General features: G+C 36.1%; 3 protein-coding genes across 3 annotated transcripts in view; 2 read left to right on the top strand and 1 right to left on the bottom strand.

Moving 5' to 3' along the window:
* The first annotated feature begins 502 nt into the window (after positions 1–502).
* Positions 503–2,041, top strand: LOC111412875 (ubiquitin-like-specific protease 1A). Its single transcript, XM_023043746.1, has 5 exons — positions 503–670; positions 765–975; positions 1,066–1,150; positions 1,229–1,695; positions 1,782–2,041. Exons 1-5 carry the CDS (start codon positions 547–549, stop codon positions 1,906–1,908), a joined length of 1,014 nt encoding a protein of 337 aa, XP_022899514.1. The 5' UTR covers positions 503–546; the 3' UTR covers positions 1,909–2,041.
* Positions 2,042–5,116: 3,075 nt separating this feature from the next.
* LOC111412735 lies at positions 5,117–7,146 on the bottom strand. The gene is made up of 3 exons (XM_023043652.1): positions 6,040–7,146; positions 5,869–5,931; positions 5,117–5,143 (listed from the first exon to the last, which is right to left on the bottom strand). Exons 1-3 carry the CDS (start codon positions 7,144–7,146, stop codon positions 5,117–5,119), a joined length of 1,197 nt encoding a protein of 398 aa, XP_022899420.1.
* Positions 7,147–9,225: 2,079 nt separating this feature from the next.
* LOC111412405 (homeobox protein LUMINIDEPENDENS-like) overlaps positions 9,226–13,033 on the top strand; it is a 15,241-nt gene continuing 11,433 nt past the window's right edge. Inside the window, exons 1-2 of the mRNA XM_023043329.1 lie at positions 9,226–9,673; positions 9,977–10,135. Coding sequence (XP_022899097.1) covers positions 9,500–9,673; positions 9,977–10,135 — 333 coding nt within the window. The 5' untranslated portion in view covers positions 9,226–9,499. The remainder of the gene's footprint in view (positions 9,674–9,976; positions 10,136–13,033) is intronic.

The following is a 13,033-nucleotide window of genomic DNA, read 5'->3' as shown; positions in this document are numbered from 1 at the left end:
GATCAAGTCACAATTCCACCATTTTATCCATGTTTAAGTCATGTTTATGATCCAAATAAGTGTGTAAAAACACACTTATCAAAGGCTACAAGCAGTTATATCGACTCGACTTGATCGGGCGGAGAAAAAGGTTGACAGGTTCGTTGAATTGGCTATGGCGGGTCGGTTCCATCCAGCAACTAATGCATTTGATGGTGCCACTAGTAGCATAGCTTATGTACCAGAAAATGAACCGAAGGATGGGTTGGAAAAGGAGGTTGGGTTTGATGATGTGACAGATGTGCATGCTGCTGAAAGAAAGGTAGATCTGCCCGAAGAGGACTCAAAGTTAGAGGAGGAGGAGGAGGTTAGAGGAAAAAATGTAGGAGGGAAGGAGTTGGAAACTGAGCTTGGATTTGATGATGTGAGCCCGCTGAAACAAATGTAGAAGTGCGTGAGGAGGACCTAAAGTTAGAGGAGGAGGTTAGAGGCAAAAATGTAGGAGGGAAGGACTTGGAAAAGGAAGTTGGATCTAGGAATGATATAGATGAGCAAGAAAATGAAAAAATGATCAAGGAGAGTGTTGGAAAAGAAATAATATTAGAGGAGGAGCATCCCGACGTGGAGAAAGGGATTGCTGATTTTGTGACGCCTGAAAAGCATGATGTAGATACAAATGAATTCACGCAAGGTATGTAAAAATGAATTCAAAGTTAAGTTTTACATCTTTAAATCCAAATGAAACAAATTTTCCACTTCTAATTTTTGTTATTTGTAACATATAGGGGACGTTGTAGAAATCCATGAGGCGGGATCCGATCCATTGAAAGGACGAGGGTATCGTCGAAAGAGAAAAGCGCGCTTACTGTGTTCTTCGTACACTGACCCGACGAAGAGGAGAAAGTTGTCGGACATCAATGTATACGATCCTTATCGAGAAGTAGATCTCAACAAGGTTGAGGCTTTTTGCAAATGGATGAAAACTACATCTTCGTGGTAAATTATTACATATAGTTGTAAGTACATGTGAAAGTAATGACAGTATTACCTAAATATAACTTCGTGTTGATTTTGTTGTATGCACAGCCAAATTATACCTTTACGCTTCTATGATGTTCAAGCAAAAAGTTTGATGGATCTTTCGAAAGAGGATAGTTGGATTAATGACAGTGTAAGTAATCCAACTTTAATGATTTTATGATAATGTCACAAAAGAATTCAATTTGAATTTATTAGTTTATTTTTGTAGATTATGAACAAGGCCCTATATCATATACGAGAAAGGGCTTCCAGATTTTCCAATCTGTTTCGGCAAGACTGTTGCATATTGGACACTTATTTCTATCAATTTGTTGTCAATGCATATGGCCAATTACAGTCCATTAAAGAGCTCAAATGTAATAAGAGTCTAATGAATTATGTGAGAGGGGCTACTTCGGAGCTTGGTAAACCTTGGAAGGACTGTAAATATTTGTATCTTCCTAGTTGGACCCACGACCATTGGTTTGCAGTTCAAGTCGACATAGAGGAATGGGCCATTTTAATGTTTGATAGTCTGAAGGGTCACATTCGTCGGGCAGTGTTGGAAGCTTACTTTTTGTCTCTACAGGTGCTTATTCCGTTGATAATAAAATCTCATGTCACCAGTGAAAGCAAATATAGTACGGAAAACTTCAAATTTGTGAACGTAAAAGATGTTCCCCAACAAGTGAACGGGTAAGAATGACTAATTTCATAATTAGTAGTACTATATTATCTTGAGTATTGAAAATTAATACAAAAATTTTACAACTTTTTTGTAGATTCGATTATGGAATATTCGCTATCAAATTCATAGAATTTCTGCACGCAAATATGGACTTAAATACAATTCGACCGGATTACGTACCAGTATGGAGAAAGAAACTGGCTGCAGAGTTGTTGGCTTGAGATTTTGAGCCGTAGATTGTGCTTTGCTCATAATTTTTTTATATTTTATAACATTATGTAATCACTTAGTTGTTTTGGTTTTGGAGTAGCACCTATTTTGGAGTTTGAATATAATTTCAATATACATGCTTTCCATTGTCTTCTATAACTTTAAAGTTTGGATATTGTCCATGTCAGGTTGTTGAGTTTTACATGTACAAACCTACACGTTTTCCATTGTCATATCGTTGCAATGTAAGATGCACACTACTATTCTTATTTGCATAACGACTTAGAACTCGTGATGACCACACATAATAACTCCAAAATCGTTTCAGTTAAAAATGATGCTAAAACAATTTAAAACTCGTTCCTGAGACAAAAAAGGACATGCATATCGTTGCAATATTAATTACACACTGCTTCTCTGATTTTGCGTAACAACTTAGAAGTCGTTATGACCACACATAACGATTTCTAAGTCGTTTCAGTTATAATTAATACTAAAACGATTTTGACCTCATTCTCAAGACACAAAATGACATGAATATCTTTCCAACGTTAAGTACACACTGCTTCTCTGATCTTGAGTAACGACTTAGAAATCGTTATAACCTCACATAACGACTTATAAGCCGTTTCAGTTAAAATTGAAACTAAAACGATTTCTACATCATTTTGGAGACACAAAACGACATTCATATCGTTTCAATATTAAATACACACTGTTTCTCTGATTTTGCGTAACGACTTAGAACTCGTTATAAATATAAATAACGATTTAAAATTCGTTTCAGTTAAAATTGAAACTAAAACGATTTCTAAATCGTTTTCGAGATACAAAACGACATTCATATCGTTTCAATGGTAAATACACACTGCTTCTCTAATTTTGCGTAACGACTTAGAACTCGTTATGAACATAAATAATAACTTAAAAGTCGTTTCAGTTAAAATTGATACTAACACGATTTCTACCTCGTTTCTGGGACACAAAACGACGTTCATATCGTTTCAATGTTAAATACACACTGTTTCTCTGATTTTGCGTAACGACTTAGAACTCATTATGAACATAAAGAACGACTTAAAAGTCGTTTAAGTTAAAATTGATACTAAAACGATTTCTACCTCATTTCAGGGGCACAAAATGACATTAATATCATTTCAATGTTAAATACACACTGCCTCTCCGATTTTGAGTAACGACTTAGATATCGTTATAGGCACACATAACGACTTCTAAGTCGTGTCAGTTAAAATTGATACTAAAACGATTTCTTACTCGTTTTTGGGATACAAAACGACATTAATATCGTTTTAATGTTAAATACACACTGCTTCTCTGATTTTGAGAAACGACTTAGACTTCGTTATGACAAAAAATAACGAGTTAGAAGTCGTTTCAGGTAAAATTAGTACTAAAACGATTTCAAATGCGTGCCTGAGACACAGAACGACATGAATATCGTTTTAATGTTAAATACACACTGCTTCTCTGATTATCGTTTCTTCTCGTTCAGAACGATATTGATATTGTTCTAGCATAATTGTTCCTGAAAGTTGATCCATGTCGTTTCATTATAAACCAGCCGAGTTCGAAATCGTTTCAGCTGAAATTATAAGTACAACGACATCGATATCGTTTCTTCACAGTTGAAACGACATTAGTATCGTTATACTTAAAAATGGCGTTTCAGCCATCCACGACCACCGGCATACGTCTCACCGTACGTATGACGATGAAAGCAGGTCATCGAGCCGACTCAATCTCACTCGAACGACGCTATGGTAACGTTTGTTATTTCTTAGTTGTCTTTCACACTCAGGTTGTTTCGATAGAAACAGGGCATCTCCGTTGGTTCTTTCGGGCTATTCGAGAGCTACTAGCCCACTTGATACACTCTTTCGATCGTCATACACATTTCGGAGATATGTGGAGCGATCAAGGAGGATCGAAACATTGTTTTTAGGTATAACGACATTAATGTCGTTTCAACTGTGAAGAAATGATACCGTTGTCGTTGTACTTATTATTCCTGGTGAATCGATTTCGAACTCGTCAGATTTGTAAAGAAGCGAGATGGACAACGTTACGTTATTTCACTACTTGGTACATAACGATATTTATGTTGTTCCTTGTATAATTTTACGACTTCTAACTCGTTTCAGTTTATATAATATCTACAACGACCTCAAAGTCGTTTCTTCAAGAACATAACGATATTTATATCGTTATACCTAGAAACGACATTTCGATCGTCCTCGATCGCTTCACATACCTCCGAAATGTGTATGACAATCGAAAGAGCGTAACAAGTGGGCTGGTAGCTCTCGAATGGCCCGAAAGAACCAACGGAGATGTCCTGTTTCTATCGAAACAACCTGAGTGTGAAAGATAACTATGAAATAACAAACGTTACCACAACGTCGTTCGAGTGAGATTGAGCCGGCTCGATGACCTGTTTTCATCATCATACGTACGGTGGGATGTATGCCGATGGCCGTGGATGGCCGAAACTTCATTTTTAAGTATAACGATACTAATGTCGTTTCAACTGTGAAGAAACGATACCGATGTCGTTGTACTTATTATTCCAGGTGAAACGACTTTGAACTCGTCAGATTTGTAAAGAAACGAGATGGATAACGTTACGTTATTTCAGTACTTAGTACATAACGATATGTATGTCGTTCTTTGTGTAATTTTACGACTTCTAACTCGTTTCAGTTTATATAATATCTACAACGACCTCAAAGTCATTTCTTCAAGAACATAATGATATTTATATCGTTATACCTAGAAACGACGTTTCGACCGTCCTCGATCACTGCACATACCTCCAAAATGTGTATGACGATCGAAAGAGAGTAACAAGTGGGCTGGTAGCTCTCGAATGGCCCGAAAGAGCCAACAGAGATGCCCTGTTTCTATGGAAACAATCTGAGTGTGAAAGACAACTATGAAATAACAAACGTTACCATAGCGTCGTTCGAGTGAGATTGAGATTGAGCCAGCTCGATGACCTGTTTTCATCATCATACGCACAGTGGGACATATGTCGGTGGCCGTGGATGGTCGAAACGTCATTTTTAAGCATAACGATACTAATGTCGTTTCAACTGTGAAGAAACGATACAGATGTCGTTGCACTTATAATTTCAACTGAAACGATTTCGAACTCGACTGGTTTATAATGAAACGAGATGGATCAATTTTCAGGAACAATTACTCTAGAACAATATCAATGTCGTTCTGAACGAGAAGAAACGATAATCAGAGAAGCAGTGTATATTTAACATTAAAACAATATTCATGTCGTTCAGTGTCTTAGGAACGAGTTTGAAATTGTTTTAGTACTAATTTTACCTGAAACGACTTTTAAGTCGTTTCTCGAAATCAAAGAAGCAGTGTGTATTTAACATTGAAATGATATGAATGTCGTTTGTGTCCGAGAAACGAGTTAGAAATCGTTTTAGTATCAATTTTAACTGATGTGACTTAGAAGTCGTTATGTGTGCCTATAACGATATCTAAGTCGTTACTCAAAATCGGAGAGGCAGTGTGTATTTAACATTGAAGCGATATGAATGTCATTTTGTGTCCCAGAAACAAGGTAGAAATCGTTTTAGTATCAATTTTAACTGAAATGACTTTTAAGTCGTTTTTTATATTCATAACGAGTTCTAAGTTGTTAAGCAAAATCAGAGAAGCAGTGTGTATTTAACATTGAAACGATATGAATGTCGTTTTGTGTCTAGAAAACGAGGTAGAAATTGTTTTAGTATCAATTTTAACTGAAACGACTTTTAAGTCGTTATTTATGTTTATAACGAGTTCTAAGTCGTTAAGAAAAATCAGAGAAGCAGTGTGTATTTAACATTGAAACGATATAAATGTCGTTTTGTATCTCAGAAACGATTTATAACTCGTTATGTTAATCTGTATAATTTTTGAACTGGAACGACATTCATGTATACTGTAACGACATGAATGTAGTTTGCATTCCCTGTGAGAAAATATGAACATGAATACCTAAAATACTAAAATTTGATTCCAAAGGTACAAAATATTTTAATAACACAATGAGTACAAAATCTAATAAGTGATTTCATTCAGTTGATATAATAAGTACGAAGTTGTACAATTACAAAACAAGATAGTGTTACAACATTAATGTTCACTACTAGCTGCTTGGCCCGTGCAAGTGGATCGAACATGACCAGTTTTCTTGCACCTGCTACACTTACGAGCCACACGCGTCTCTCCGGCCGACCTTTTCCTCTTTTTGTTGGTCGTCCGCCCTGTCTTCGTGCCAATAGTGGAAATACTTCTCTGACTATCACATTCTTAGGAATTTGCCATTCGACCTCGTTTGGCAAAGGATATACGAATTTAGAATAAGCTTGCTTCCAACAAATACTAGTGTAAAAAGGGGTACATAATTTATAGCCCTCGTCTCCTTTAAACCTTGCTGCAGCAATTACATGCGCACATGGAAACTTGTCCAAATCAAATTTTCTACACGTACATGTCATTTCGTAAAAAACCACAAAGTGGTGTTTTAAATTGTCACCAACTTGATAAATGTCCGGAGAAACCTGATTTACCTCCAACCCATTTGACTCATTATATGTCATGCACATCTTTTTCTCTAATGTTGGCGTGAGTTGGGTCACACATTTTTCTGCTTCAACATGTCTTTCATAAAACCACCTTTGTAGTATCCCACGAATATATTCTAGTAAACCAACCATGGGAAGTTCTCGAGCACTCTTCAACAAACCATTTATAGATTCCGCATTATTTGTAGTCATGATATTGTAACGTATCCCGATAAAATGCGCTCTAGCCCAACATTGAAAATCTTCTTCTAATAGGTACTCTTTGATGCCCTCCTTTTTACTGCATAGAACTGCCATGTAGGACTCAGATTCGGTTACAGTATAAGTCTCTGACGCTGCCCTAAACAAAGTTGCAACATCACACCGTGGAAAATTTGTCTTCAAGTTCTTTTGCAAGTGATATGTACAATTACCATAATGAGCAAATCGAAACACATTTCTAACTCCATTTTTGATGCACGTTGCACGGTCAGATATAATCACAAGGTCATCCATATCACCTGTTATTAACCGCAACTTCTGAAAGAACCAAGTCCAGGATTCATCATTCTCCGAATCAACTACTACCCATGCGAGTGGAAATATTTGAAAATTTGCATCCTGAGAAGTTGCTACGAGTAGAGTATCTTTCATTCTCGATGTCAAGAATGCACCGTCTACAGAAATTACCTTTCGTATTGAGTTTACGAACCTATGTATACTTGGTCCCAATGCTATAAAAAGGTACTTGAAGTACCGATCATCATTAGTATGAATGAATGTCGGTGTACCAGTATTTTACATCTCCAAAACATGACAATACGCTGGCAATTTTGCATAACTCTCACGGGGTTTCCCACGAATCAGTCCACAAGCAAAATTTTTAGCCAGTACGCTTTAGTATAGCTTACGATTATGCCGAACTCTCGACGAATGTCATTAATAATGTCCCTTGGTCTGTAAACTCGGTTGACATCTTCATACTTAGGAGCGATGTGGTTTCCAATAATCATATATGAAGCATGCGTATGATCTCTGTGACGAACACTTATGGAGCAAGAATGATGACCATTGTACTTTTGAACTTCGAAAATGGGACTTTCTACGATCTTGGTTGCCCATAAGCGCCACTTGCAATTTTCATCAATACAAACAATTGTATAAGTGCTTTTATTTGATTTCTTAACTTTGTACTCAAACTGGCACTTCACAGCTAGCAACTGTAATTTTGATATTATGTCATATTTCGATGGAAACAACTGGTTGACTCGCACATCTAATTGTTCCGAAATTTTTACCGATGTCTCGTAATAGAGCAAACTTACACTTTCAGATACAATCTGAGTACATTCAACATTATTATCATTCACTATATCCCTACTGCAAGGTTCATGCGTGCGTAAATCAAAATTATTGTCATCTGCCACAGGAGAATTAACTTCATCATCTACCCTTCGGGGACTATCTTCACTTACGTCAAAACCATTACAATCTACAAATATTCCATCACCATTGTCATCATTACCATCGTTGTCTGTTCGATCTTGTTCCTTCTCGTTGTTCATATTTCCAATTTGTTCTCCACCATTTATTACTAATAAACATCATTCATCACCAAAATCTTCCTGATTCTTAACAACTTCATTTAAAATACTTACACAAAGAAAAGTTTCTGTACAGGAAGATATAAACCACTTTACGTTGTTGTCATAATCAATTATGATTGGTGCAGCTGGAGCTTTAGACATTATCGGGACAAAAGCTGAAATCTCCATTTTGTATAGACTCGTATTGATATTCAATGCCTCCTTAATTTTATCATATAGTTCCATGTAAGAAATTGTTTTTGCAACAAGAATAGGTATTTTTTCCCTTTGCCATTTCCAGAATACTTCCATTTCCATCCACCTTCAACTGTCTGCTAATATTCAATTGGATAACAAATCGATATCCATACCATGTCCATGGTGTCCATAACCTGTAACTCAACATATAAATTTCATCAAATTTTAAACATCATACAATATTGATAATGATATGTACGTTGTCATGGATTTCAGAAAACGATATCTATCTCGTTCACAATTTCATAAAACGATCTGAATGTCGTTCTGTATTGAAGGAATCAAATACACGTTTCACGTGAAAACAATGTGAAAAAAGCCAATCATCCTTCACCACTTTACATTTCACTTCAATTAATACTAAGGAATACGAATAAGGGGTAATGAGAATAAGATTGAGAAGTAGCCTATTTAAAGATCCAATCAAATCATAAAATAAATTCAAAATCATCATTGAAAAATGAACACCACAAACGCATATACAACAACATGAATGGATGATTCAAAATAATGGAGAAAGAAAGCAGCTCAAATATCGAAAATTTACCAAATCCTCTCTTCTTCTCCAAATGCCCAATAAAAATATAGCAAAACTTTATTATTCACTTCAACCAAATGAATGTTCAAGGGAATGCGAATGTAGATTTTGTGATTTCATTAAATAGAGAAGAAGATGATGATAAGAAAATCAGCATGAAAGCATCTATCGTGATTGAGTCGTTCATAGAGGAGGAAATGAGATTAAAGTTGAAAGGAAATTAAAATGAAAATAAGGACAATATCATCATTTCACATACAAGAATATTTTAGTCTTTTACAAATTTTATTTTCCATATTTAATAATTTTCAACCTTCCAACTAAAAATCTTAATTCTTGATCTTTTGAACAAATGTTTAGTTTCACCAATCCTTTTAAATGAATCCCCCCTATTCTTTCCCGTTCCCTGTTTTGTTTACGTTCCTCTCCCTTCGCCATCTCTAGGTTGCGCAATTCATAGCCCTAATTTCTTCCCCTTGTCTCTCCAATCTGTTTCTTTCAATTCCAGAAACATGGCCCTTTTGCACGGTTTTTTTTGTTATACATTTCGACCACTTTAATTTTTACCAATTGCAACTCTTATAATTCGAGTGTTACGATTTGGAGATTATTTCTGAAATTACCAATGGAGTTGCCGAAGGAGGAGAATCAATTGGCAGTTGCTACCAGTTCTGCGACGTCGTATCATGACTTGCTGCACGCACAGCTGGGTCTTTTCAAGAGCCAGATTGAACACCTAAAAAATATTGTCACCACTCAATGCGAACTTACTGGTGTGAATCCGCTCTCTCAAGAAATGGTAATCTTTCTTCGTTTCTTCTGATTATACATAATACGCTGACTCCTTTCATTCTTCTTCCTTCGTTTTTTTTTTTTTTTGGTTATATTAAATTTTGTTTATTGATTGATTTTTCGGTTTATTTTGTCCATTTCATTTCGGATTATATTTATGCTTTTAACACTGAATTACATTATCTTGCAAATTTGAGCAAATGACACTGAATTAAATTTTGTTACTGTTTTTGCCCGTTGATCACACGAGGTGTTGTTGATTTTCTGTTCATTGGTTGATTTTTTCTCAGTTGACAAGACAAATAGATAGTTGTATTTATTTAAAATCATTTATGCAGGTAAGAAACCCCGAGATTTGCTGAATCCCAAGGCTATAAAATACATGCAATCAGTATTTGCTCTGAAAGATACTATTAGTAAGAAGGAAACTCGGGAGATCAGTTCTCTTTTCAGAATTACGGCCACACAGGTTCTTTTGGGCCCAGAACTCTGTGAATCATTTTTTTTTTTTTTTGGGTTTTTTAAATGTGTTTATAATTATTCATTGTAAAATGGTAGTCAACTTACAGCATGTACAATCAGGGTTCTGCATATCCTGCTTCATTGGCAAATTATCGTCTCTTCATTGTTGGTTTATTAACTTGTCATGGTGTATTACTTTAATTTGTTCTTGGAAGGTGAAGATTGTAATGTCTGTTGAGCTGGATGTATATGCATGCAATAATTTTCGAATGGAAGAAATGTGAAAGATAAGGTCATCATTGAAATCAATGGCTATACAAATAAAGCATAGAAATTACTAAAGAAACAAAAACTGCATGAACTGTCTATTAATCTATCCAATATTAATATATCCTAATATCATTCATGGATATCTCGTACAAAAAGACTAGTGTTTAATGTCCCAAACTTTGACTTTCATTTGTCATGAACATCAGTAGGAGAATAGATTTAGAAAATTTGTATACATTAGTTGTGGCAAAATATATGTGAAAACGGAATTGGAATATTGAAATTTTTATTCCACAATTCTACAAAACACAACCCTATACCTCCTATTTATACTATACAATGTAAATTGGAAAAGGAAACTATAATTACCTAAGAAAGGAAATAAATCAACCTACCAATTAACCAAAAATAACAATCTAAATAAATTATAATTTCCATATTGTATGACTTTCTACACTCCCCCTCAAGTTGAACTATAGATGTTGATCATGTTCAACTTGTTGTGGAGTTCGTTGAAACTTTGTCGTGACAATCATTTTGTGAAGATATCCGCGATTTGCTCAGTTGTTGGGACATATGTCATACAAATAATCCCATCTTCTACTTTTTCTTTGATAAAATGCCTGTCCACTTCTACATGCTTGGTTTTGTCATGTTGTACTGGATTAAGGGAAATACTGATGGCTGCTTTGTTGTCGCAATAGAGTCTGATTGGAAGTTCAACATTCACTTTCAGTTCTTCCAAGAGTTTCTTTATCCACAGCCCTTCACAAATCCCTTGAGCCACAGCTCTGAATTCAGCTTCGGCACTGCTTCTACCCACTACATTCTGTTTCTTGCTTCTCCAAGTCACTAAGTTTCCCCATACAAATGTACAGTAGCCAGAAGTAGACCTTCTATCTTCAATTGATCCAGCCCAGTCTGCATCAGTAAATACTTCTATTCCCATCCTTTTATTTTTTCCGAAAAATAATCCTTTCCCAGAAGTGCCTTTCAGATATCTGAGAATTTTGTATACTGCTTCCAGATGAGCTTCTTTGGGAGAGTGCATGTGTTGACTGACCACACTGACTGCAAATGCAATATCAGGTCTAGTGTGTGAGAGATAGATCAACTTTCCAACTAATCTTTGATATCTATCTATTTCCACTGGGCTCCCTGTGTCCTTCATCTTTCCAGATTCAATAGGAGTGTCACTTGGTTTAGATCCTAACATGCCAGTTTCTCTTAGCATGTCAAGTATGTATTTCCGTTGAGACATACTGATGCCCTTATTTGATCTTGCAATCTCCATACCCAAAAAATACCTCATTTGTCCAAGATCTTTTATTTCAAATTCTGCGGCCAAACACTTCTTTAATCTTTCCATCTCAGCAATGTTGTCTCCAGTTAGGATTATATCATCAACATATACAATCAATATTGTCTTAGTACCATCTCTAGACTGATGAAAAAACATGGTGTGATCTGATTGTCCCTGCTGATATCCCTGACTCTTCAGCACTTTTGCAAACCTATCAAACCATGCCCTCGGTGATTGTTTGAGGCCATATAGAGACTTCCTGAGTTTACAAACCTGATTTTCCTTCCCACTTTTGTTGAATCCTGGTGGTATTGTCATGTAGACCTCTTCCTCTAACTCTCCATTTAAGAATGCATTCTTGACGTCAAGTTGTTGAAGAGGCCAGTCTAAATTCACTGCAAGGGATAGAAGAACCCGAACTGTATTTAGCTTTGCCACCGGGGCGAATGTTTCTGTGTAGTCAATGCCGTATGTTTGTGTATACCCTTTGGCGACTAGACGAGCTTTATACCGTTCTACTGTCCCATCTGCCTTGTACTTCACATTGAACACCCATTTGCAACCTACTGATTTCTTTCCTTTTGGTAGATTCACTACCTCCCAAGTCTCATTTTTCTTCAAGGCTCTCATTTCTTCCATTACTGCCTCTCTCCATTTGGGTGACTCCAAAGCTTCCTGAATATTTCTTGGAACTTCTGTTTTATCAAGATTGGTTGTAAAGGCTCGAAATTTAGTAGATAGAGCATTATAAGATATGAAATTTGAAATAGGATGGAGGGTACATGACCGAGGTTGTTTCCTGAGAGCAATAGGCAAATCATTTTCCGGAGATATGAGTTCGACAGAGGAGTTCTTTTCAGGTCCTATCGTCGGTTCTGACTCTTTTGGTGCTTCAGGTGTGAGAGTTTCTTTATACTTTGATTTAGGCTTCCGTGAGTAAACTAGTATCTCTTTATCATTTTGTGATTCGACATCTCCCCTTGGATTCAAGTTTCCTTCTGTATATAGCACATTAGAAGGTAGAGTGGCTTTTTGGTCAGTGGTGGAGAGGTTAAATTCTAAGAATTCACGATCCAACCGATCTTCACTCAAGTTCTCCCCCTGAAGAGATGGTTTCTGGAAATATGGTGTTTTTTCGAAGAAGGTGACATCCAGACTAACATAGACCCGTTTTGTGAATGGGTCATAACATTTATAGCCCTTTTGAGTGGGTGAGTACCCAATGAAAACACACTTTATTGCTCGTGGTTCAAGTTTATTTCGGTGATGAGAATGCACAAAGGCAGTGCTTCCAAAAACTTTTAGTGGGAGGTTTGAATTGAGGCGAGAATT

This window comes from Olea europaea, chromosome 16 (assembly GCF_002742605.1).
Source record: "Olea europaea var. sylvestris chromosome 16, O_europaea_v1, whole genome shotgun sequence".
In the NCBI taxonomy this organism is placed as follows: domain Eukaryota; kingdom Viridiplantae; phylum Streptophyta; class Magnoliopsida; order Lamiales; family Oleaceae; genus Olea; species Olea europaea.
The sequence above is the reverse complement of the archived record's forward strand: the minus strand, read 5'-3'. Positions and strand labels throughout refer to the sequence as shown.